Below are 24,686 nucleotides of genomic sequence, written 5' to 3' on the forward strand. Positions count from 1 at the left end.
GCTTGTGGTGTAGCCAGTAATGCTGTGAGAGTGACCCCATTAATTTTGGGGTCTTCTGGAAAGTATAGCACAAGTAGCTGTGAACATGGTGCCTTGAAAAAGAACCTTTTGGTGAGACTCAGGGGTGTCTTTGCCATCAAGCCAAATGCTTTGCAGGTCATCCAGCTGTACTGCTGGGACTCAGGCAACCCCTCAAGGTATTTTTCAGTGTAGCACAGGTACAGGACCCTGATCTTTGTGAAAATCACCTTGCAGCTCAGTACCTAGAACAGGTAGGAGGATAAAATGTTTAACAGTATACTTGGCTGCACTCGGACACAGCCCTTTTTTTTTTTTTTTTTTTTTTTTTTTTTTGGCCCTGACTGGTTTTTTTTCCCTTAAAGTAGCTTTCTGGTTGTTTTGCATGTTAACTAGAAGATTACTAAATGTGAAGAGACAACTTTAATCTCATTTCATGTGTGGCTCTGAGTCATGGTTAAACAAAGTTTGTTCACATTGTTCAAATTAAAAGCTAGTCAGCTGGATAATACTTCAGGCTCCTTATTGAGGTATGTGATGCCTGGAAATGGCAAAAATTGAAGGATTAAAAGATAAATTTACATTTGCCCTACAGCTAGTTTTGGTGTCCCTAGAATGATAATTGGAGGCTTGATGCTAGCATGTCACACTCTTCCTACAGGGTAATGAATTATATTTGTGGACTTGAATTTTCAGAAAGGGTTTAGTACTTGAAGGAAAAAGAATATTCTGTCTTTCATGTGCTTTATTTGTTTAAAGTGTGGGTGAGATAGAAGTGACAGGCATTTGTTTTTTAAAATCCAGGTTTAGTGTGCTTTGTCTTAGATATGTTTTGCATCTGTTGGGTATTGCTGTGCCCTAAAAGGAGCATCTTTAGTGGTGGCAGATTGTTCTTATGAATACCAGTGGAGGATGGTTTTGTATTTGGTACCTTCTTGTTTGCTCTTATTGCAAATGCAAATTTTATAAATCTAATGCTTTTAAAAAATAGCAAAACTTCAGTTTTACCAGTGCATGGGTTTGAAAGCTAAATTTTTTAGCTTTCATGCACATGAAGTGAACCTTGATCTTAAAGCACTGGGCTGTGCACTCTCATTGGCAAACCTGTGTGTGCAAACAAGAAATCATAGAAACAAATGACAGAAACAAGGATTTATAGATAATCTTCTGGTCTGTACTACTACTTCTGTGTATACATTGTAGTCTTCCCTTTTGCCACCCTCTCCCCCCCCAAAAAAAAAAATCAAGAAAAAAAGTGAAGCATGCAATTAGTTAGGCTGTTAACACAGCTCACTTCCTGGTCTAGCAATTGAAATTACTCAGGAAGTTGGTGGCTAGTTTGAGAAAGTGACAATTATTTGTTTTCCAAATAAAATTCTGTTTTACCCCAATTTGGTTTGTGTGAGTGTTACCTGGTACAAAACTTGATCCTTCTTTGCCTGTGTTTGTGTGAGAAAATTAACTTTTAGCTCTCTTTTTACCAATAAAATATTCTGGTTTGGCAACTGTAAAGATTGTTGTGAGTGGGAAGTTGGTGCTTAGTTTTGTTTGAACTCTTAACACTTGTGTGCTGGTTGCCAGTGAAGAGAACTCAGCAGGCACCAATTTCCAGAGGGAGGAGTCAGTGAGGGACTGCAGCAAGAAGGTTTAGTTACTCCCATCAGTGCCAGATCCCAGAGCCTAGATAAGGGTCAGATTTCTGCATCCCACCACATGCTCCTGTGGGGTATCTCCTCTTCCAGCTTCTGCAGGCAGCCTGACAGGAGTGATTTTTCACTGAAAACTCACCTTGGAAAGTTTAGATTTCTTCAGTATTTAACTGGTATTTGTGAGGCTCTTGTCTATTGAGTTATTGTGCTGCTTCAGTTATTTTGATAATTGTGTGATGGTGTTTAATTGCAACATCTACTTTCCCACTGGCTCCTCAGACATTTGTGGTGGTAGTTCCTGTAACACTTAAGCAAGCAGCACGTGCAGATCTCCTGGTTCTCATTGAAGGAGTTGCTTGTAAGCTTCCATATCCATTGTGCCCTCTAATTACAGGCATTAGGCAATCTGGTAATTCCATGTTGAATCCAAAGGCACTCTAATTCTCCTTGTCTTTGTGACTGGAGGACGTGCACAGGTGCACGTTGCCGTGCCCTGTGTTTGTCTGGTTGTGTTATGGTGTTGGGCAGCCCCATCTATCCCTGGATGTGTGTGTTCTGCTGTGGTGGTGGTGTGCTTTAGAGGTACAATGCAATTTCCCTTCTAGGAGATCTCTAGATGTTGCTTTTACTGGAGGCCATGGTGTATTGAGCTGAGAGTGGCAGGTCTCTGCTGTGTGTGGTAGAGCTGTTGGAAGTGTTACAGAAGGGACCAGCTTCTGTACAGGAATAACTGGAATTGTGTCCTCAGGTACTCAGGAGGTCGGAGCAGGCTGGTCTGAAATTCCTTCTTAATTTCTCTGAGTTGACATTAGCACAGGCTGTAATGGACACTTCATAAGAGCATATTTGTGACCTTTCTTAAAAATGTTGCTTTCATATCATAACAGGGAATTTTTTGGTTTGACCATGACACATGCAGGGAGCTTTGATCTTTCTAGTCCATCCCAGCTGGTGCAGGGACCCTGTTGCAAACCAGAGGTGTGAAGCATTGCTCTGTAGCTTTTCTCCCTCTACAGGCAGGTAATTAAGAAGGTCTAGTCCATCACAGATATATCTGGAATTTCTGACTTGTACAGAAGATTCACAGGAGTGTCACTCACCACGGGTAGATGGGATAGGTTCAAGCCAGGCCCCAAAAAAGTCAGCTTGGCCTCAGACTTCAGTGTGACTTGGATTGGGCCCGTGTTAGAGATACTTGTGACACCTGTGGGTAAGAGGAGATGTTCTTTTTCCTAAACAACTTTTCCAAACTGATGATGTAATACAACGTCAGTGGGTGTACTGCAGTACATCTACTCTGGGGTCAGCTGACAAGGGCTGTTTACTGCAGTTCACCTGGCAGCCTCTTGCTGGTTGAACTTCTCAGAACTGGCTGACCAGGGCACTTCTTAGGTGGCTTCATCCTTTTTCTCTGCCTTTAGAGCTCAAGGCATGTGAGCCCCACAGTGACCCAGAATAAATATTTTCTCTGATCTACTGACCTGGGCAGCCTAAGGCAGTAAGAGAGCCTCATCACTGAAGTGGAGCCCATGAAAATAAACACAGGGATATTATTGCTTCTCAGTAATGGCAGAGTAGGGCTTGTGAAACAGCATCCTCTGCAAGAATGTATTGCTCACCACAGACATCCACAGGGATGCCTAGACTTTAATGCAGGTTTTTTTTTTTAGTATTTTGCCAGCAGTTTTCTGGTGAAGATGAGAATATCCCATTTTTACAGGGATAGACTTACAAGTTCCCTGTTGGAGATGTAGCAAGGGAAGAGTTTTGTTGTTTTGTTCTCCACTTGTTTGTTTGTGGTTTTTTGTTTTTTTTTTTTTGATGGCACCTAAATTGAATGAGTTTTCTGTACCTTCTCATTCCCCCTGCTGTTGGTAGCTGGTCTAGGAGGACTTTTGCAGACCAGTATTCTGAAGTCATTGAAAATGACAGTTGTATTTATGTTTCTGTCCTTCAGTTGCAGATTGTTGCTGTCACACAGTAGACTGATGGGCTGAGTATGAGAGATAAGGAGTTTTGTTTTCCAGTGTTACAGCCTGTTTGTTAATGGAGGGAGATAAAAGGGTATTGCCCCTGCCATCCCCAAGGAACTGACTGTCCCTTCTCTGTTCCTGAGGGCAAAGCCTCAATTTCCCAGTCTTGCCTTCGTGTCTGGATTTGTGAGATTTAATGCTGCTAGACTTCTCTGTCTGATTTTCCAGCACTGCAACATGGTAGCTCCACTCTGCTACTGCAGTTGCACTGTGGGAATATGTCTGCACAAGTTCAAGACACCAGTTCAGATTCTCTGTGCCAGGAAAACAGTTCTTTTGCAGGGCTGAGAACTTTGTATGGACTTCTGTGATGTGGAAAAGCTTAAGTTCTGCAGGAACAGGTAGTTTAGAAGCCCTATTTTCTATGGATGAATGGATTTTTATGATCTTGATAGCAATGTTGTTGTTTTCAGTATTATAAAGGTTAGAATTCACATCAGGGAGGCTCAGCTGGTTTGCTGAGGGCTGTGGCTAGTGCTGTGTTAGCCTAATAGCCACCAAATTATCTAAAGGAGAGGGAACGCCTTAGAGCCATGGCACGCTCTTGGGACTGCAGGTCAGGACAAGGCTCTCCACAGTTCTCTGCTAGAGGCAGAGTGTTTAGCCAGGAGCTGGTAATTGCCTGCTGCCTTAATAATAAGAATTATCAAGTTTCAAGTCTTGCTTCATGTTTGGGGGAGGGTGATCAACCTGTCGTTTCCTGGGCCTGAGCTGAATTGAGTAAAAACAACTTTTGAATTCCTGCTGTTTTGTTTAAAGATGGTGTTTTAACCATTCCTGTACAGATTTCCTGGAGTATAAATTGCAGAAATACTACAGAGCTCTTTTGCTGGAGAGAATATTGAGCACAGCTAAGAGATGCTGGACTTTTAACAGACAGAAAATAGTATGGAAGTGGATGCACCATGATATTTCAGCAGGAGGTTGGGGAGAGCTTTGTTAAAAATGAGGCAGTGCTTTCTTCAGAAGATGCAAGTGTGTTTTGAAGACTTGCATCTGAGCTGCCTCTTAGTATCCTTAAAATCCCTTCATAGAATCTCCCCTTCTGGGAGAGGAGTCTCGTGAACTCCAGCTGAGTGCCAGTTCATGAGGAAAAAGGCTCAGTGAGGGGAGAGAAACCCTATATACATGTGCACTGCTCTCACGTGTTGGGAGTCCAGGACCACCTGATAGCCATGGTGACACTTTAGCTGTGCCTGTGCCCCCTAGAACAGTGAAGCTTGGGAGTGGTGGGAGTTTATTTCCTATTCTAAGTCCTGCTTAACTTATCTGTGTCCCTTGCTGCTTCCCATCCATGTATTTTAAAAGTTAGGTTTTTAATTTCCTGTGTTGTGTTAAAACTGTGTGCAGCCTCAGCTGTGTTTTCATAAGGATTCCTCCCTTCTAGCTGACTGGGTAGAATGGTGTTTTGAAGCTTCTGCCAGCCTGTTTTAATATCTTACTAGAGAACAGCTGGAAGAACTCTAATGAAGTCCCAAGTAATTTACAGGGACCTTTTACAAAAGAAATTATTTTATTCAACTGGAATGGTGCTTGCTTGAAGCCTGACTTGCTCAGTGACTGACAAGGAGGCAGACTGATAGCACTGTTGATCCTGGGGTTTGTTCAGCAGGCTGTTCCCAGCTTTGGCAAGAGTTTCATACGTATAGTTCTTAAAATAACGAGAGCTGATGTTGCACTGCTCTGATTAGAAGAGCCAGTTGAAAATTATTTTAATCCCTTCAGTGTTTATTTTCACACCACAGTCCCTGGGAACCTGTATCTCAGGAGGGGCCACTCCAGAGCTTCTATATTTGCAGCATTTGATCACTAATACATTCTTTTAAAAAACTTGGCTTGTGAAAACATTTTGAGACATTCCTGCTGTATCTATGGATGCAGGGTGGAGGGTGGCAGGTGATGGTTTGCAGGGGTCATTTGGTAGGGTCTGTTGTTAAGTACTGGACTGTGGTTCACCCAAGCACTGGGTTTGGGATTAGAATTCTGGTTTGGTTGGGTGATGATGCACAAGGGTTAGGCCTAGACTTGAATTCATACCCTAAAGGTACAGATCCTTGCTGGCCATGTGCTGTAACCTACTGTGAATTTAACCTATCAACCCTTCCTAGGTCTAGCATGAGCCTTAATGACTCTTGCAGGTGTAAATCCTGATCCTAATTGCCTTTCCTCTTAGCTCCACCTTTAGACCTAGTCTTTGTGATAAAGCTCTTGGGTATCCAGCTGCTGCTGACCATAGCTCACAGGCAGCCACAGCCCTGCCTGGATCTGCCTGGCAGCTCTTGCTGAGGGAAGCCCTAAACCTCACCAGATGCCACTTCTGGACACAGTTAATGACCCAGATTCAGCACCCAGTGCTGGCCTGAGTTCACCATGAGAGACTCGGGGCTAAAAACAGCCCTGACCACAGAATAAGCTGGGAATGCAAGTGCTCTCCCTTGTTGCCTGTAGGAATCATTCAGAAATGGTGTGTGGGGGAAAAGACATCATATGTGGGAATAAAATGACAAATTAGAGTTAATTGCTGTGAGACTCTGCCCTCTGGGCTCCTCACAGAACTGGCATTGTAAGTTTTTCATCTGTGGTTATTTTTCTTTCCTCCTTCCCAGCTATGCGGACACTTAGTGAAGACACCATCAGGCTCTTTCTCCAGCAGATAGCAGGTGCCATGAAAATGCTGCACAGCAAGGGCATCATCCATCGGGACTTGAAGCCACAGAATATCCTCCTTTCCTATGCTGGAGGCAGGAAATCAAATCCCAACAACATTCGCATAAAGATCGGTAAGACACCGCTACAAACGTCACCCTAAGCACTCAGGAGTTTGGTGAGGGACAGATGGAAACCTCCATCTTACTTTGGGGAACTGTCTAGGAGGAGGAAAGCATTGCTTCACTTTAAAAACACCCTAATGTTTTTCATTCTTAACTCCTCTGCTCTATGTAGCCTTCAGCTGTCTCCAAGCAGTAGGAGCAAAAGCTTTCTGCTCTGCCAGGACAGAGATTTAACAGAAAGGAATTGGGCAGGCCTTGCTCTGCTCTCAGTTGAATGGTGCCACCCTCAGTAAAAACAAACACCAGCCTGCCCTAATTGGCTGGTAGTCTCCAGGCTTGCAAAGAAATAAGCAGAAGTTGTGACTTTTGTCTTCAGCTTTTAACAGTATTGAGGTTAAACGTTGTTAGAAGACCTGACACTAGTTGCTCTCCTAACTGGCCTCAGAGAGTGCAGTGGGTTGTCAGGCAGACCCAAAGTGGGTGTTTTCTCAGTCTGAACCAGAGACAGGCTTCTCAGCTGCATCTTGAAGAAATTCACATTCTGCACATTAGGCAAGTGGCACAGATGGACCAGTAGTTGGGATGAGTGCTCCAGAAATCCAGTTACAGAGCACACTTATTCCCTACAGTCCCTCATAAATAAGATGATATCACCCTCACATGTGGGCTTTTGGTTATGTTACAACTCGGAGCTGAAGCTGACATCAATTAGGTAAAACTGTTCCTCACCTTAACCTTGTGCTGTGGAGAAAGTGTTTGTGCTTTCCTTCAGCTGGGAAATGATTTCCAGTGGAAAAGTTCGAAATGCTGCTGCTTGTTCGACTGAAGCATTTTGATGTATTTTTTTGTTTCCTTTTTTTTGTCAAGTGCAGAGTTAATATCTGTAAGGAAGGGATTGGGAGCTGCAGACAGGCAGGAGGGCTGTGGGCACAACTGCTCTGGGTGTGGTGTAACCTGCAACCCTCCTTGTGCTCCCTGAGGAGTACGTGGTCCAGGGAGAACCTGGCTGTACCAGTTCATTAGTGACAGATGACAGTGTAAACAGCTGTGTCAATGTCCTAGCTTGAAATATCTGGTAACCTTGAGAGAACATCTCAGTGTCATATGATCAGATGCTAAGTAACCTGCAGAGGTAATTCCCCTTGGTATTCCTTGTTCCTGGCTCTTCTACTTGCTAAGTGAACTGTGGCTCAGTTATCTGTCCTAGTGCTGGAGTTAGCACTGTTGTACCTTTCTAAAGGAACAGAACAAGACTCATTTTGGTAGGGCTGGTCTAGAAATGTGGGTAGTGGTGAGTAGTGGTTCCTCCTGGATGTGTTTCACATTACAGCCTTTTCAATGGAGGGCAATTTTCAGTTCCCCAAATGAAAGGCTGAGACAGCAGCAGATGAACTGGTTGTTTATGAACTGGCACATTTTCACTGAAGTCAGGAGAGCCTTCCCAGCTGACTTTCAGAGTGCAGGCAAATTGGTACTGATCCCTGCAAAAGGGATGGGAGTTTGTTCATCTGAGTACTGTTGGGGCTTGGTCTGTCCTTTTGTAGTGTCTGTACTGTGCATTAATAACTAGCACAAGGATGCTGCTGCTCAAGAAGAGCTGTCAAGATCTTACTAAGATGGGATAGAGGCTGAAAAAATTGATGGGAAGTGAAGGTAAAGTAGGAAGAATCAACTGGAGAAGGTGCAGGCTCCCTAGAGCTGGTGTCTGCTCCTGACCTACCTCTGTTTCTCTTTGTAGCTGACTTTGGGTTTGCCCGGTACCTGCAGAACAATATGATGGCAGCAACATTGTGTGGTTCACCCATGTACATGGTAAGTGTGATTTTTCTAGAGGATTTTCTGTATTGTTCTTGCTTTGCTCCCCAAAAGCAAGGCTTTGTTTTTTTCTAGTGTTTTCCCCAGAGGTCAAATTTTATTTACTTGCCCAAAACCAGCTATTACACAGTCCTGAAGTTCTGGCTGCTGGTAATGTCAGACAGCAGGTGCCTGTGTTGTCATGTAACTTCCTGGTGAGATGTGGATAAACCATGCTTTCAGGATGACTGCTTAGACTGAAACTGATGTGTATAAGAAACCAAACTGATCCCTTTTACCCTCTTTGTACTTTCCACTCTGGGATCAGGTTGTGATGAGGTGATCTCTTATTTGTGCTCATGGCAGCAGTCAAGGTCTCGGTGTCACATCAAGTCAGTGAAAGGAAAAATGAGAAAACTAGACAGAAATAAAAATGTCAAAACTAGACTTGTAATAGTTCCTGGGGACGTGGGTGTCTGAGCTCAAAGTAAAAAGATGATGTGAGGCAATTTAGGTTGAAGTTTTTACAGGTGCCCTGGGGTAAAAGGCACCTCATTTTAAACACAGTCTAATCCACTCTTAAGTTTTTTGTCTGTAGTCTTTGGGCAGAGTTAGGCTGGGCTGTGCTACACTGCTAGTCTGTTCCACAGAACTACCTCAAGAAAAACACACTTCCTCTCTCTCCCTTTTTTTGAAGCTTGATGTTTATTTGAACTATGCTATATGTGAAGATGATGTAACTCTCCTCTCTTGTGAGAGTTTCCTGAATTGTCTATTTTTAGTGATACTTTTTCTTTCAGAGTCTCTTGTGAAAGTAATTGAAAACACCCAGCTTATTTTCTGAAAGGGCTGGAGGAAACTAATGATGTTTTTTTCTATTTGTTTTTTTATTTTTATTTTAAACAACACTGGATGCTACAAGAAATCTCAATGTTTCATATTATTCTCTGTTTATTGATGGGTTTGAAGGAAGATGGGAAGGGAGGGTTCAGTTGGGATTTAAGGAGGGTTTTGGGGTCTTTCCCTACTGCTATTGTAGGTCTTGTGCAGGAGCCCTGGGAGCATCTGCTGGCAAGGCAGGACTTTGTTCCCTGCTTTAGCTCACAGCCTATTGCTGCTTTATTTCATTTTGCTCTTTTGAAAAAACAGAAAGTTATTTTACCCCCACCAAAAGGAGCTTTCTGTCTGAACCCCAGTATGATCCATGCCATGGCAAGACTTGAAACCTCCTTGTCCAGTACTTGTCCTGCTGCTTTGGCTTTTTTTGGTGTCATGCATCCTTCCCTTAGGGACAGACCAAACTCCTGTCCACAGTTTACTTGTTGCCATTTTTTTTCCATTACGTGTGGCCTTTATTTCTAACAGAGCTAAAAAATTGATCCTGTTCCATGCTGGCAGCACTGCAATGAAATCTGTAGTTATAAACATGTGGGATTAGCCAGGCTGCCCTCCTGTCCCTCCTCTGCTGCTGCTCCTGAGGCTCTGCCTGCTGAGCCAGGGGCTCTGGGGACTTGCACTGTCTTCAGCTTCTGGAACCAGCCTGGGAGGGAGCAGCTGAGGGCACAATGTGGGATTAGAAACCAGAGTCTGAGGCACAGCAGGGCTCAAGCTGTTGGACTGGAACACTGCCTTTGAGCCCAAACTGTGACCTTGGCACCAGGCCCTGGAGCTTCAATAATGTGCTGCCATCTTGGGCTAAATGAGGGAAGTGCCCAAGTGGTGCAGCTCAGGATGGAGGCTGGAGTTTACCTGTGCACTGGGAGCCTTTGCTGCTCTTGGTCTTGCTCCTTGCTTTGGTTGAGAAGATCTGTTTGTGATTTCAGTGGGGTTTCTTCTGGTGGATTCATCAGAAAATGGGAGAAGGGGAAGTACTGAGTGTACCCAAAATACACAATATTAGTGTTGCCCTGATTTTTAAAAGTGTTACGTTTTCTTTTATAGTTCTTTTGAAAGTTTTAAAGTTCTCATAAAACTTCTTTAACCTTCTGCTAATGTTTACATATTTCTACTAGAGTTCTCATGCACTGTTCAGGTAAATAATGATTGTTTTACATTCTTCTTTGTGAGAGGAGAGAATTAATAAACTTAGTTTGACCAGTGTGGTTGGAGAGGTGGTAATTCCATCCTCCAATCCACAGTCACCTTCAGAATTCTATAAATACCAGATGTTTAAATAAAACTTAGTCTTTTTCTCTTTTGAACTTACCAAGCTTCTGTGTACTTATTTTGTGTCCAATAGCAACGTATTAGAATGTATTTTTGTCTTCTGAATGAACGTCTATGCTTCCCCCACTTAAATAGGGAAGTGGCCCTTTCAGTATAGTCTTACAGTCTTATTGGGAATAAATTTTCATGGTTATTGGGAAATCTAAGCTCAAGAGGCTTTATAGCATAATAGTGACTTATCTCTTGGAGTTGCTAAAAAAAAAAACAAAACACCAAAGCTACTTCTTTTTATAAAGAAATCTCCCTTCTCTCTCCAAAAGGCACCAGAAGTCATTATGTCACAACACTACGATGCCAAAGCTGACCTCTGGAGTATAGGAACCATCATTTATCAGTGTCTAACAGGAAAGGCTCCCTTTCAGGTGAGTTGTTTAGATTTGATGTTTATGACTCTCTCCTGCTTTTTTTATCTCTTATCTTTTCCTTCTAATCTGGTTACTCTAAGGCTTCTGTCATCTCTAATATCAACTCCTGTAGATCCAGCCTCATGAAGGTTGACTAACACCTTGACAGTGTTGTGCTTTGTTGTAATTCTGCTTGTGTTATTGGAATATGACTCTTCTCTGGGCTGTCTCTCATTAAAACGTATTTCCCAGTTATAAGAGCTTAAGAAGGGTCACTTATTGAGAAAATTACCATGAATCAGTTAAAGCAGTGGGGATTTTTTAGGCCTACGCTTAGAAAATCAGTTTCTATTTACAGCTGTAGTCAGTGTATAATTTATAATTATAATTCTATTGGCTATAGAAGGACTATAAGAAAGATTGTAATTGCAAGTTAATGTTCAGGATGATTTGGTGGTAAGTAGTGTATTGCAGCTAAATCAACTTGGTTTTCAGAGCAATTAAGTCGGATAATACCAAAAGGTTCTTATCTGTCATCTCATAGCAGTCTCTTCCAGCCTGAAATGTTTATGTTCATCAGATCCAAGCCCCTCCAAATATAACACAGCCTGTAAAGCTCCACCCTGTACTTAATGCCATGACTTCTGGATGAGCTACAGCATATCCTTTGTGAACAGCATTCTCTGATTTTTTTTTTTGAATGGTGGAGAATTCACCACAGCCTTACTTCTGTTGCTTCAGAATTACTTCACTTATTTTTCATCATCTATAGCTGGAATTCATCTAGACTCAGTGTATTTTTTTCATTAGCCACACTGTGTGCTACTTTACTTCTTCCATCTCTGAATGAGATCAACAGACTCTCCCTTGAAATTACTCTTTCAACGTACTGTATTTGTCAGATTTTTCCCCTTGCTTTCTGGACCTCTCTTCTTATGTCCTGACATCCCTTTATCCTGATTCCCTAACAAAACAAAATGAGAAAAACCCCCAACAAACCCCCAAAAGTGAATAAAAAGGAAACAAAAACAAATAGCACAAAAGAAAGTCAGTCAGAGGGAAATTTATGCTCAAGTAATAAGGCACATTTTATGAAGTGAAGGACTTTATGAGCTTTACTTTCACAGCTCTTTAGGATTTCACACAAGACCTGGAATGTTTATGCAGTTACATCATCAGGAAGGATAAAGTGAGTTCTGACTCTCTTGCAGGAAAGAGTGGGCAAATACAGGAGTAAACTAATGGTATGTTTTGGTTTTGTCTAGAGCCAAGAACACTTTTTTCCTTCAGGGTAATTTTTTCCTGCTCCTATAAGAATCTTCCACTCCAATGCTTTATATTCTGTCCACCAGCTTCCTCTGTATTTAGAGCAAGACTTCATTTCCTTTGCATGTTACTTTTTTTACAAACCTCTACAAAATGCACTGAAACTTTGGAATGGCTTCTGTTTACTGGCTGCATCCACTTGTCATCAGTGCTGGTATCTTTGTTTGAGAGGAGAAAAGGACTGTGAGGATGAAAGAAAATAAGTATTTGTGTGTTAAAAAGAAAATGGAGGGGAGGAGAAAGCAAGCTTTGACTGCATGCATAGGAGAGCCTGGCACAGATTCTCCCTTGTATCTTGGTGCCTTTTAGTCTCTTAAGGCACCTTGATACCTACTCATTCAAATGATTTAATTGCTGTTTAATGTGGTGACTTTATCATAGGGGTTCTCTGTCTCTGATTGAGGCATGGCTATGCCCTGCCTTGGAGTGGGCAGTGAGGGGACACTTCAGTCCCTGCCCAGCAGTTCCTGACCTTGTTTTGTGCTTGTCTCATTAGATAACTCTCTCCCATAAACATCTGTTGGGCTGGGAATGGGGGTTATTGGTCTCTCTATTTCAGTTTTCCCCACACCCTTTCCTCTTTTGGAGGTTGTATTTTGAAACAAAATGCCAGGCCCTGTTTGTGACTGCAGTAGCAGCTGTGGATGTGTTTGATCAGGGGGAGACAGGAGCTCAGCCCAGATGGTTCTTTGTGCCCCATCTATTTGTTTTGGCCATGTGTGTCACAAATTGCCTTCCAGCTTGAGATGCAGGTGAAAGAAGCCTGTCTAGGGGAAGCTGGTTAAAGGTTAACTGGCTTTCTGTCTTTGTCATGACTGTGTTGTAAGAATTTGCTGGTGGTCACTGAGCAGGCAAGAAGCTGGTGTTTACAGGGCTTTTAGGAGAAAAGAGGGGTAGGGGACAGAGGTGATTGGGACACCGTGAGTAGGAATGAGTTCTTTTGGGAGGGATGTCTACCAATAGGTGGGAAGAAAACAGGCAGATTGCACACAGTGCCACCAGCAGACCCAGTTGGACAGGGAAGCCAGGAACTGGATTTCTGAGTGAACCTCTTTGGGCTAAATCCTCAGCTTACTTTCCCTTCCAGGCTGGCAAAGACAGCCCCTCTTCTCTGTCTAGCTGAGATTCCCATGGGAATCTGGAGCTGGGTGGCATGGAACATGCTGAGTTTGGGTGCTGTAGCTGCTACTGCCAAGGAGGCACCTTCAGGAAGATGCCAACAAAAAGGACTCCAGTGTTATCTGCAGTGAGGAGGAATGAGCTGCCTAAAAATAAAACAGGGCTTCGGGGAAATGGGTTAGATGGAAAAAAGATCAAATGTGTGGAAAGGCTGAGGCAGCTGTCAATCCTGAAAGTGCTTGTAAATCAAGACAGAGATGTGCATGTGCATGAATGTGATTTCTGGCTGTCTCAGAGTTAAAATTAACTATAGCTGGGTCACCCAAGGCAATTTCCCAGAGCCATTCCTGTCCCTTCCCTGCCTCACTGCACACAGAGAACAAAGAAGCTGCTGATGCTCAGATGTGAACAGTTGGTAGGGTGGCTGGTGAAGCTTTCTTAAGGAGCTTTTTGTATTAAACATGCCCATAAACAAAACAGTGAGACTGCCATAGGGATGAGATTAATGGGATTCATAATCCCTATAAACAGATTTGCTGAGTGCTGTGTTAATGTGGAATTGTTAATTTGCCTTGCCTAATAAGTGGTCTGCACTCATATCTCTGCATTTTTGTCACTGAGGACAGGACTTGAACAGAGCATTTCCTGCTCCTCCTGACCAGACCTGGGAAGTGCCTTGGGAGTGTAGTAGTTTATTCTTGTCCTTACCTGAGTTGAAAAGTTTGGGACCCCATGCCCACCGTGAGGTGGTGCTGGCTGTGTAAACAAGTGACAACCAGAAGCAAAGCTGGAGGCAAGAGAAGAAAGATTTACACAAGGTCTAAAACAATCCAAAATCAATCTAGTCCTTGTCAGATGGTCTTTTAAATATGATTAGTTAAATGACCTCAATCTCCTCTTTCTTTTTTTTTTTTTTTTTTTCCCTGTGTGGGAGGAATCACACTGATATTTCTGGTGGCTTCTGTTGTGTGACCCCTTTTAAATCTTGGTGAGCAGACATCCCACTGAGCACATGCAGGTTGTGTCAGAGCTGGCTCTGGCAGTGGCAATGGGACATCAGATCCTACTAAACACTACGAAACCTGGTTGTCTGCTGTCTGAGCCTTTGCAGGAATCTTGAGCTTTCTAAGGACATGGTGCCCTGTGTCTGGGGGAGAGTGAGCCAAAGAGCAGGGAAGTGACAAGAGAATTAATGCAAGTTTTTCTGCCTGATCTGGCAGCTCTGAAAGAGTTAACCTGCCTGTGTATGTTCTCACCCCAGATAGCTGTTAGGTGAAAAATTAAATTCTAAGTCTGGTGTACCAAGTTCACTGCTTTAATTCTGAGTTAATTCTGTCTGCATAAGTACTGGGATTATGTATCACTTACAGCAACTGCTATGTTGTGAAATGGCCTTGAGGAACACCAGGAAAGGCTGGGTTTTATGCCAAGAATTTGAACCCCTGGTATATTTGTTAGGCAGCTTGCTCTTCTGTTCCCAGCTCTGTTCCTTTGGAGTGTTCTGTGTCCATGGGGACAGGAATTCCTGGAACTGGTGGGTAATTCTGCTGAGACTGGGTGCAGTGATTGACTTGTTGCTGGAACACTGGCTTTTGGACCAGTCAATGGAACACTGGCTTTTGGACCAGTGCTTGTGGGTCTTACCATGCTCTGTTGGCAGTAGAGAGAAATCCACGGACTGCTAACGAAAAGGTTCGGGGGGTGGGTTTTTTGTTTGCTTGTTTCTGGTCCTTGCGCTTTCAAGTCCTCTGAATGCCAGCCACTTAGTTGTGGGAGTCTTAAAATATCAGATAGTATTTCCAGTAGGTTTTCAAGATTTTCCCTAGAGCTGCTGAGCTAGAAACAACATTACTTATTTATTTTTTCTTTCTAACATAACCGAATCCCCTTTCTTCACCTCTAAATCCCCAAGGAATGGGCTCAAAGAGCAGGGCAATACCATACACCTGCTATGGAGTGTTGAATAGACAGAGCTCTTCAGGGAAGGTGTGAAAGTCTCTGGCCCTCTTCTGTCTGAATGTTGGACTTTTGCATCCAGCCGTGGCCCAAGCATGACAAATCCACTGCTGAGTGCTTTTGGAAGCACCACCCTGCCTGATTTTCACATGCAATTCACTGCCAGGCAGCCAGCACTGAAGGGGATTTGGCAGGGTTCTGCTGAATGCCTTTGTTGGCTCAACATATTTCCACTGCTGCTCGGGACAAAGTAACAGAGTGGCAGGATTAAATTTGCCCAATTGCCTCTATATATAGAAAGGGTAGACAAAACCAAAATGCAGCTGCTCCTAGTGACATGAGAGGGGGACTGAGGGTGTGAACTGACCTGCTGGTGTGCCCTCCTGGCCTTAGGGAAAGCTGAGCTGTTCTGCATCCCTGGTTCTGATAGATGGATCTTGTCCCACAGGCAGAAGTTGGCTCTGTGTACTTTGAATGGTGTGGTTGTTTCTTGCCTCTGGTGTTTTTATCTTGGGCTGGGTGTATCTGCTTGGAAGGCAGATTTCAGTTTAAGTTTTAGCTTCCTAGACAAGGGAATTCAAGTGACATTTTTCCTGTATTACAAACTTGAGTTGGTTTTATTTTCCATGATTCTTAGAGAAGCACTAATTGAAAGGAGAGGTGAGCAAAGTGGCTGAGGGTCCTAGTGCTTTATGAATTGTATGACAGCAAGAGAGCAGTGGACGGCTTACTGGGAGCAGAACTGTGTGACTCAGTCAATTAATAGTGAAGCTACACGAAGCTGCAGTTGGTTTTACCAAATTAATAGTGATCCATGGCTGTCTGTGCTGGGCACTCACTAGAATGACTCTCTTCCCCTGGTATCTGCACTGGGGACCAGCCTTGAATCACAGGCTCAGGCACAGCCCAAGTGAGGGAGTGTGGTCTGGGAGGGGAGGAGCCTGGCAGCCCGGTAGGGTCCCTGCAGAGCAAGTGGGGATGGTACTGAGACAGCCAAATGTGGAGGAACAGCATCCCTACAGAGACATCTCTTGAATTTGTACAAAGAGGAGGAAAACTTCATTGAGAACTTTGTTTCTGTCCAAGCCAGTGCTTAGAAACCTTCTCTAATGAACTGGTCTTCCTATATGTGCTGCGTTGAATATACTCTCTATTGCCAGGAAAATTTCTAACAAAACAGTGTTTGAAGTAGATCAGAGCTTCATTGTATTTGTGAAACAATTGAGCTGTTGCAACAGGAAATGACCAGAGCAAACAGCCAAGGCTTATATCTCTGTGAAGTGAATGAGCTCTTACCTCCCTGGGCTGGAGTTCTGCCCCTCCTTTTTCTTTGTCAGGAATATTCGTCATCACTCTGGGCGATGTGGCCAGGCCGTTTGGTGCAGTGTGTATGCTTGCCTCCCTGAAGTTTGCCAATTATTAATCTAATTACATTCCAAGACCTGCCAGGGGAAGGTGTAAAATGGAGTTTTCCTGAATCAAATTGAGTGGCAGCAGTTGGAAATTATGATGTAGTTTGACATCTGTCTAACAAGGTGCTCTGCTTTAATTTTGATGTTCTTTTGGTGTAGCTTCTGTTCATAAGGCTGTGTAAAAAACACTGCCCTGATGAGTACTACACAAGTGTGTTGATACTATCAGCTTTTGAGACTGCCTTTGGTTTCTTTTGAGGTTTTTTTACTGAGCTCTCAGTTATCCTTAATTTTCATCTTCAGCCAGAGGGGAGTAGGTGATGTTGAAACAGCATCTTATGTGGCTGCTTTTCCAGCCATACAGTGTTAGTGGTATTTTGATGGCCATCTGCAGATTGGCCTGTCTGATTTGCCATTTTAAGCATCTTAATTGACCTTAAATGCTTCTAATTTAGAAATAGAAGTAGGTGGAAGGCTCGAGGGGTTTTTGAGCCTGCCCTGAACATCAGGAGAAGCTGCCTGTAGCCTCCTCATTCACACTTTCCTACACACTCTGCTGCACTAATAATTGATTGCAGATGAATCCCTCTGATCTTCCTGCCCTGTTTATGTGCCTTCATGTCTGTGTTGTGCCAGCCAGCCTGCTCTGCCTTTAATAAAGCAACTTTGCCTAAACAGAAAAGCTTGAAACACTAGGGTTAATTTACTGGCCTGTATTATTCATTGCATGAAAACAAGTGGAGAATTTATATTAGGGGATTTTTATGTGTCTGTGCTTGTCTAGTGGTGATTTTATTTTTAACCTCAGCTTTAAACCTCTTGTGCCTAGCCCCCACCTTTTTTTTTAATCCCATCTCTCAGAATTTGGACTCTTGTCATCATCATCCCCCACAGTTGTGTTTATTACTGCACAAATAAAATAGGAGCTGTGGCTTGAGACCTTCTGGCTTCCTGGAACTAAAGTAGAAAATCCTAATTCAGTTGCTGTTTCTCCATGTTCCTAGCCTCTTCACAGATCCCTTGCCCATCAACAGGCTCTCTGCCCCTTTTCTAAATGCCCTGCAGCATTAATCCATGGTCTCAGCAGGATCTGCCATTCATCATTTGGGACTCCTCATGTCTACAATTATTTAGTCTCCTGGGTGAGGCTATTAGGCCAGCTCAAACCTGAGCATCAGAGCGCACTGCAGTGAAGCTCAGCCTGTGGAAGGGCAGAGCAGGACAGAACCAGGTCAGGGACAAAAGGGCAGCAGGTTGAAATATTGTATTTTTACTGCAGCACAGGGCTGGCTTTTCAGTCTAAAGCAAGCTGCATTGTCTGTGCTGGTCCAGCAATTAAAAAGTGCCTCTGCTCTTCAGAGCTACAATGAAATAGAAGTACTAATCCCTTTCCTTCATTGTCAACTGCTTCATGTGCTGGTTTCTTTCTCCCCCACAGGCCAGCAGCCCACAGGATCTCCGCCTCTTCTATGAGAAAAACAAGATGCTGATGCCCAAGTAAGAATTTTTCCAGTGTCAATGTTTGTAGGCACTTGTTTACTCTGTGTTTACACCTGTCCTTGCATGCTCCTGGCTTGTCACTTGGGGAGGTGACTAAAATATTTGGCCTTCTGCCTTTCCCCATTCCTGAAGCCAGCAGTGATGTGGCCCAGGGAAAGTCTGATGGCAGCAGATAGTCAGGGTTGGGGTGTTCTGTCTCTCTGCAGACACTGTTCTCCTACATTGCAGAAATTCAGGGTTGTTGGTGATTCCAAGAGCCAGCTAGAGGTCCTGTTCCACACATGGCTCCCCTGAGGCTGAGAGCCTTGGGAGGAACTGAAGGCAATTCTGGGATCGTGCAAGCAGCCAGGCTGCAGCCTCTGCTGTAACCTGCCATACCTGACTGCAGATCACATTCCCATTTCTCACGTGTCAGGGCAGCAACTGCTTGTGTCCATCCTGCTCTTGGGGGAAATACTATAACCTCCCTGGAAATGGACACTGCTGCAGTTTCCAGGGGGAAGAGAGCTGCTCTCATCCCAATGGGGTGTATGTTACCTCTCTGCTCGGTGCTGTGATTTGTCAGGGTATTTTGGTTTTGTTGCTGTGGTGTTTCCTTTTCATTTCTAAGCTCTGAAAGCAGAAGCTCGTGCTGGCTCTGAAAACCTCAGCCTGGTACAGAGACAGGACTGAAGTTCCAGATTATATATCTAAAGTCTGGATGGCCCTTTAACCAGCAAGTTAGCTCCCAGTTGGCAGAGCTACTAAAGCAGCTATATATGCAAGAAGTTCATTGGGTTGCTGTATATGGATTTTTCTTTTCCCTTATCAGTTCAGACAGCTCCAAGAGATAACTGGAAGGAGCTGTCAAGAAGCTGGAGCTCTTATCAGTGACTTGTGATATGCAGTTAATTTCCCTTTAATTACTTCCTTTTCTGATTTGGGGAGAAGGCACAAATTTCTACTAGGATTACCTCTGGTAGAACCCGGACTGAACCAGATGGTGTGATGGAGTAAAAGACCTGAAAAGAAACAATTTAAAGCAAAAATGTGACTGCATGGTTGGAGCCTGTCTGTGTGAGCAGAAAGTAAAGCTTCTGTTTTTCCTACACAGCCCAAAACATGGCTGCTCACCTTTGAGGTAGCTCCTCTTACTAAATGAGAAATTAATCCATAAAACTAAGTTTTGTGTTGATCTCAGTGCCCTGCTGTTGTTTGGCACATGGTGCAGGGAAGGGCAGAAATTGAACTCAGCTGTAAGAGGAGAGCATGTCTGTTCTTGTAGGGATTAGTCCTTTGAGTCCTTTGCAGTCTGCATTTGCCATTTTCACTTATCTGCACTTTTGATCTACTGAATTCTTCCGAAATTCAGATCCAAGCTGATTGTTTTTCTCACTGTGGAAGTCAGATCTGAGGTGGCCTTTGTGTAAATGGCAATTCCCTCTTTCCGAAGTCATGTCTCTTTAGCATGGGCTGCAATCTGTGCTATTCCTGAGTAAACATGAATAAACTCCTTGAGTGCCCTGCCAGCACAGGATGAAACACAAAACTACTCCAGAGACCTCTTTCTCAGACTGCAGCAGTGCCAGGATTTGGTTTCATTTTCCCTGGGACTATGCAGGCTGGCACACACTTGCTTTCCATGGCCAGGGAAAATGTTTTGGCTTGGGAACGGAGTGGGGAAGCAGTCCCTGGCTGCACTGCTGCTGCTGACAGGTGAGGAGATGCTGTTCTGAGCATTCTGGGGAGCCCATGGCAGCAGAAGCCTGAAGGCTTCACAATTTTAATAGTGCTGATCTAAATAATGAACATTCATTGTGCTGGTTTGCATAGCAAAGTACATCCAGGTCATGGGGGCAAGGAGGCAGATTTGTTGCTTATGTTTTAAAAAGATGGCCCTAGAAAATAATACTGAAGGGTAACAATGCTTGATGCTTTGGACATGGGAGGTAAGAGGAGACAAACAGGCTGTTAATCTGCATCCTCTTCATCTGTGTTGTGCCAGCTGAAGTCTATGAGTTGATGTACCTGTTCCTTGGCTTTAAAACCAAGGTTAAAGTCATAGCTGGGAAATGGACTCATTTTGAATGAGAGCTTTATGTGTCACAGATAAATAAATGATGATGATAACACTGCAGGGCTGCAGGACTCCAGCACTAATGCATTTTTCAGGAGGCTGCTTGCTCTGGTATCTATGGGTTATTCCATTACACAGTGTGCTTCCAAGGGACACCTCTTTTGATGGGAGGCTCAATTTGAGTCTCAGTCCATCTGCATCCCTTCCAGAGTCCTGGTGGCCTCCTCCTGTGTCAACCTCAGAAGGTGCACAAAACCATTCTAGGGATGGAAAAGCAACTCCTCCAGTACACACAAGGATGAAGGATGCTTGCCATCATTCTCTGATCTTGGAATCACTGGGTTCAAATTCCTGCCCCAGCAAGGCCTAGGGCTTCACAGAGAAATAACTGGGTGGTACTGAAATGTGTAAACATGTACCTTGCCTGCCATCTCCTGCTTCTCTGGACAGGAGTCTGGTGCTAGCCAGCACCTTTTTTTCTCCTCACTGTTTTTGAGCTAGCTTCTGTTTTACCCCTGTCTGTGGTAGGGTGTGTTGGTGGAGATGATAAAGGAAGGGTTTTTCCTCCCAGCATTGGTCAGGCTTGGCCTCAGGGCAGTGACTGATGCCAGAGCCACTGAGAGCTAAAATTACTGTGCTGGGCACACAAGTCATTACCTCAGCTGACCCAGCATGGGGAGAGGGGAAATCCTGGCAGAGCGTGGGGGCCATGCTGGGAACAGCCATGATAAACAGAATTAATACTGAGGGGAGCTGCAACCACCCACGCTTCTCTAGGAGAGCTCTGCCCCAGCCCAAAGCCCCCAGCAGCACTTCTGGGGATGGAGGGAAGTCAGCAGAGCTGAATCCACTTATGCAAGAGCTGAACTCTGCTTTCCTTGACTTAATCCATTCATTTATTCCCTGCATTTTTCAATCTACTGGGGTTATGAAAAGCTGCCCTGGCCTCTCCCCCATCTGCTTGTGGGGTGAGGGAGAGCACAGTGCTTTACCAGCTCTTTTGTGCTTCAAAGGCTGTTGAAAAGAATATTTTCTTCCTAACTATGCTGAAAAGTGAGGTAATAAGTGCACAAATTTTAGCTTGCTGAGGTGGCAGTTGCTCACATCTTAGTGGCCTTTGATTAATCTATGCTATATGTCAAGGAAGCAAATAGCAAAAGGTTACTTGCTAGTCTTTCATAAGCTGCACTGAAAAATAAATGCCTTAATAAAATGGTAGTAATTGGTGATACATTTCACCACTAGTGCCTTAATTGGAAGCTTCCCTTTGGAAATTGCTTTGTTCTAGTGATCTTATTCCCATTAGAGCAAGCAGGAGTGATTTTATTTATTATGTGTGAAATACTGCAAGTGGAATTAGCTAAGCTAATCTGGCTTAGCTGAGCACCAGAGGGATGACACTGTTAAGGGAAGGATCTGCAGGTGCTCATGGGAGAGACCACTGAAGCAAAATTAGCTGTAGCCTGCCAATGGCAGTAGGGAGTGAAAGCCAGAGACTCAAATAAAGACATTTCTGATCAACCTCCCTCCAGTGAGCTCCTGGTGTTCCTGGCCCAGCAGGCATGGAGTGAGTTTGCATTTGCCAGTTGCCTTCCTGAATATGTAAAAGCAGTTTAAGTAGACCACAAGTCTCTTATTTTGCTTTTGTTTTCAATCCTAGCATCCCCAGGGAGACATCAAGCCACCTGAGGCAGCTCCTGCTGGGCCTCTTGCAGCGTAACCATAAGGACCGCATGGACTTTGGTAAGGCCTCCTTCCAGTTGGAGTTCTGCTGCCTGTCCCTGTGTCTTCTGGCACTGCACAAGCCTCTCTGCTTTTGGCTGGTGCTAGGAGAAGCATCCACACACCTGGATTTTACTTGTGCCTGGAGGGCTGTATAATCTTGGGGATTTTAGTTTATGTGCTGGAAAGATCAGTGCTGATTCCAGTACAATTTTGTAAACCAAGGAGACTTGGCACATTTTCAGCGTGTGTTTGTTGCATTCCTGTCCTGGCTTCTGCTTTTATAATCTCTCTGAGCTGTGGTTAAATGTGCTACTAGGTAAAATGTGTCTTGTGTATCTGTGCTTTTCTGTCACAGTTTCTTCCCAGAGCTGCAAGCTGCACTCATTTACTGAACAATCCAGTCACTGCCCTCTGTTTCTCAGGGTTTGCTGTGATAATCTGAGCCAGGAGATGCTTCTGCTTGCAGACCCTTTCCTCCTTCTCCAGTTTCTGTGGAAGGAAGCCTTGGTCCTTCTCAGGGCTCAAGCTCTCCAAGCCTTTATCTCAGTCTCCTGACTGGGCTGACATGAGGATTTCCTCTTCTGCCTTAATTCCTTCCAAACTGAGATCAGTCATTGTGTGCCCAGTGGTTCTGACTTGGCAGCATCTTACAGAGGTGCTTTAGCTGAGCTCAAAGGTCTGAAGAACCTCCTAGGAAAGCCCCACCCTAGAGGAAAGCAGACAGAAGTGAAGCCTTTCCTTGAATCACTGAAAGGACCAGGTCATCTAAAAGCAAACACATCCTGTGTGTGTTCAGGATGCTGCTTTTTAGTCAGACTTGGGTAAAATAGTTTGATATTTCTGGGGTTTGAGGGTTGGTTTTCTGTTGGGTTTTTGTTTGCTTATCTGCTCAGGAAGGTTGTTTGCTCCTGGGCAGCACATACTAGGGGATGAAAAGGAATTGTTTTGCACCCTCTGTTATTCTTTCGGATTAGAGATACCAGGAAAGCCTTTCTGGGGATGGTCAGCTTGATAAGCAACTGTGGATTACCTGAGGTTGATCATAGTCATCAGTGATGAATGCCAAGGACTGGTTACTGGAGCGTAGAAGTGAGGGAATAAGCCTTTTGAAAAGCAAGTTGTTGAAGCTCCTGACAGACTGGCTTGGATAGAATCACCAGGCAGGGTTATTCCCTGCAGATTTTATCTGGCCTGTGGATCTCTACCTCTTCTCTCATGCTGCCGTGCATTTCAAAAGAAGGTGTCTTTGAGGTTCTTGGTTCTCTGCTGCCAGAAATTGTCTGGCAAACCTTTTTAGCCCATATAAGCTGGTTTTGTACCTCTTGGGAGTAGAATGCATGGGTCCATGTCTAACACTTGGAAACTTGAGATAGTAACTTTTGATACCACTCTGGACAACAGTTACAGCACATCTTGCAGTATTGAGATTTTTCCTATCCTTAATCACATTTTTATCAATAAATTGGCATGTCCCCAGAGGAGAGGGTTTCCTGCTGTTCCTTATTCCCTGGGACCCTCTGTCTGTAGATGTCACAGTGACCTCCACAAAGCTCCCCCAGAGCTCAGTTGAGTCACATAACAGCAACTCATCAGCTTGAAACTTCATATACTTGTTGTGTGTCCCAGCTGCTGTTCTGCCAGGAACTGATGCTCCCTGCAATCTCAAGATTATCTAAAGGAAAACTAGGAGGGTTTCAAGTTGCAAGTTTCCTGCTGATGATTACAAGCTGGGTTGTTTGAATTTTGCTTTGCAAGCACAGCTAATAAGCAGTTTGGAGGGGGGAAAAGTAAAGAAATCATCATTTCCACCCCCTCAGTTGAGTCAGCTTGGCTGAGGGATGGGTACCCTCCTCTTGTGCGGCAGGCTGAAAAAGAAGCAGGAAACCCCAGCAGCTGAGCAGCTCCCACAGGATGGGGATGTTCTCCATCCACAACAGATCTAATTTGTGAGATGCCAGCTTTCCCTGCCAAGGATTTCCATTCCTTGTCTTGGGCTAAGCTCCAGACCACTGCACTGTGGCTGCAGGACCCTGGCACGGCAGTGGTGAGGAGAGGCTGGGGGACAGGGATTGTTTAAGGTTAAAAAGCAGACAAACAAAAAACCCAGTGACTATGTTCTGGAAAGCTCAGTCACCAAAGAGGAGCTGTTTACAGAAGAAGTTTGTAAACCTTGGGTGTTGCAACAGGAAGTCCATTCTGGGAAAGAAGCTGAAGCTCAGTAGTCAGTGTTGATCCATGGCTGACACTCCCAAAAGACTTGAGTTGCTGATTGTGATAGGAGAGGGCTCTGGCACAGAGCTGCAGTGAATCAGAGATGAAGGAGCTGGGAGAAGTGGCTACTTGTGAGGACAGGCAAACATGCAGAGAGTGTTCAGCAAGCCAGGACAGAAGCTTGGCCTGGATCTGTAGAATGAATTCCCATAATGAGGGGAGGAAGCAGCAATGAAAGGGAGCGAGTTCTGGGCTGTGGTTCTGGGGGTGGCCCATTAAAATGCATTTCTGCCCTCAGTGCATGATGAGTTTGAGTCTGTGTGTCATGGAAGATCACTCAGTGGAAGTCTTTTTGTCCATCATTCCTGCTCTGTGCAGTGAATGTCAGTGCAGTGTGATAAATACAGATCCCCTGGATCCCTACATTTAGGGTGATTCACCATCCTGATCAGCCAGGGATCCAACTAATTTCCCATCCTTTTTTCATGAGCAGGTCTTGCATCCCGCCTCCAGCCTGTAGTCTTGACCACTTCTATATGCAACCAT

The 24,686-nt window shown here is 44.2% G+C and overlaps 1 protein-coding gene across 4 annotated transcripts in view; it reads left to right on the forward strand.

Annotated features, from left to right (window-relative positions):
- ULK1 (unc-51 like autophagy activating kinase 1) overlaps nt 1-24,686 on the forward strand; it is a 77,141-nt gene that overhangs the window by 17,703 nt on the left and 34,752 nt on the right. For all 4 annotated transcript variants that reach the window (XM_053993670.1, XM_053993669.1, XM_053993672.1 and 1 more), the window contains exons 7-11: nt 6,307-6,480; nt 8,210-8,283; nt 10,752-10,853; nt 18,087-18,145; nt 21,865-21,947. In XM_053993670.1, coding sequence (XP_053849645.1) covers nt 6,307-6,480; nt 8,210-8,283; nt 10,752-10,853; nt 18,087-18,145; nt 21,865-21,947 — 492 coding nt within the window. The remainder of the gene's footprint in view (nt 1-6,306; nt 6,481-8,209; nt 8,284-10,751; nt 10,854-18,086; nt 18,146-21,864; nt 21,948-24,686) is intronic.

This window comes from Vidua macroura, chromosome 18, assembly GCF_024509145.1.
Source record: "Vidua macroura isolate BioBank_ID:100142 chromosome 18, ASM2450914v1, whole genome shotgun sequence".
Classification (NCBI taxonomy): Eukaryota; Metazoa; Chordata; class Aves; order Passeriformes; family Viduidae; genus Vidua; species Vidua macroura.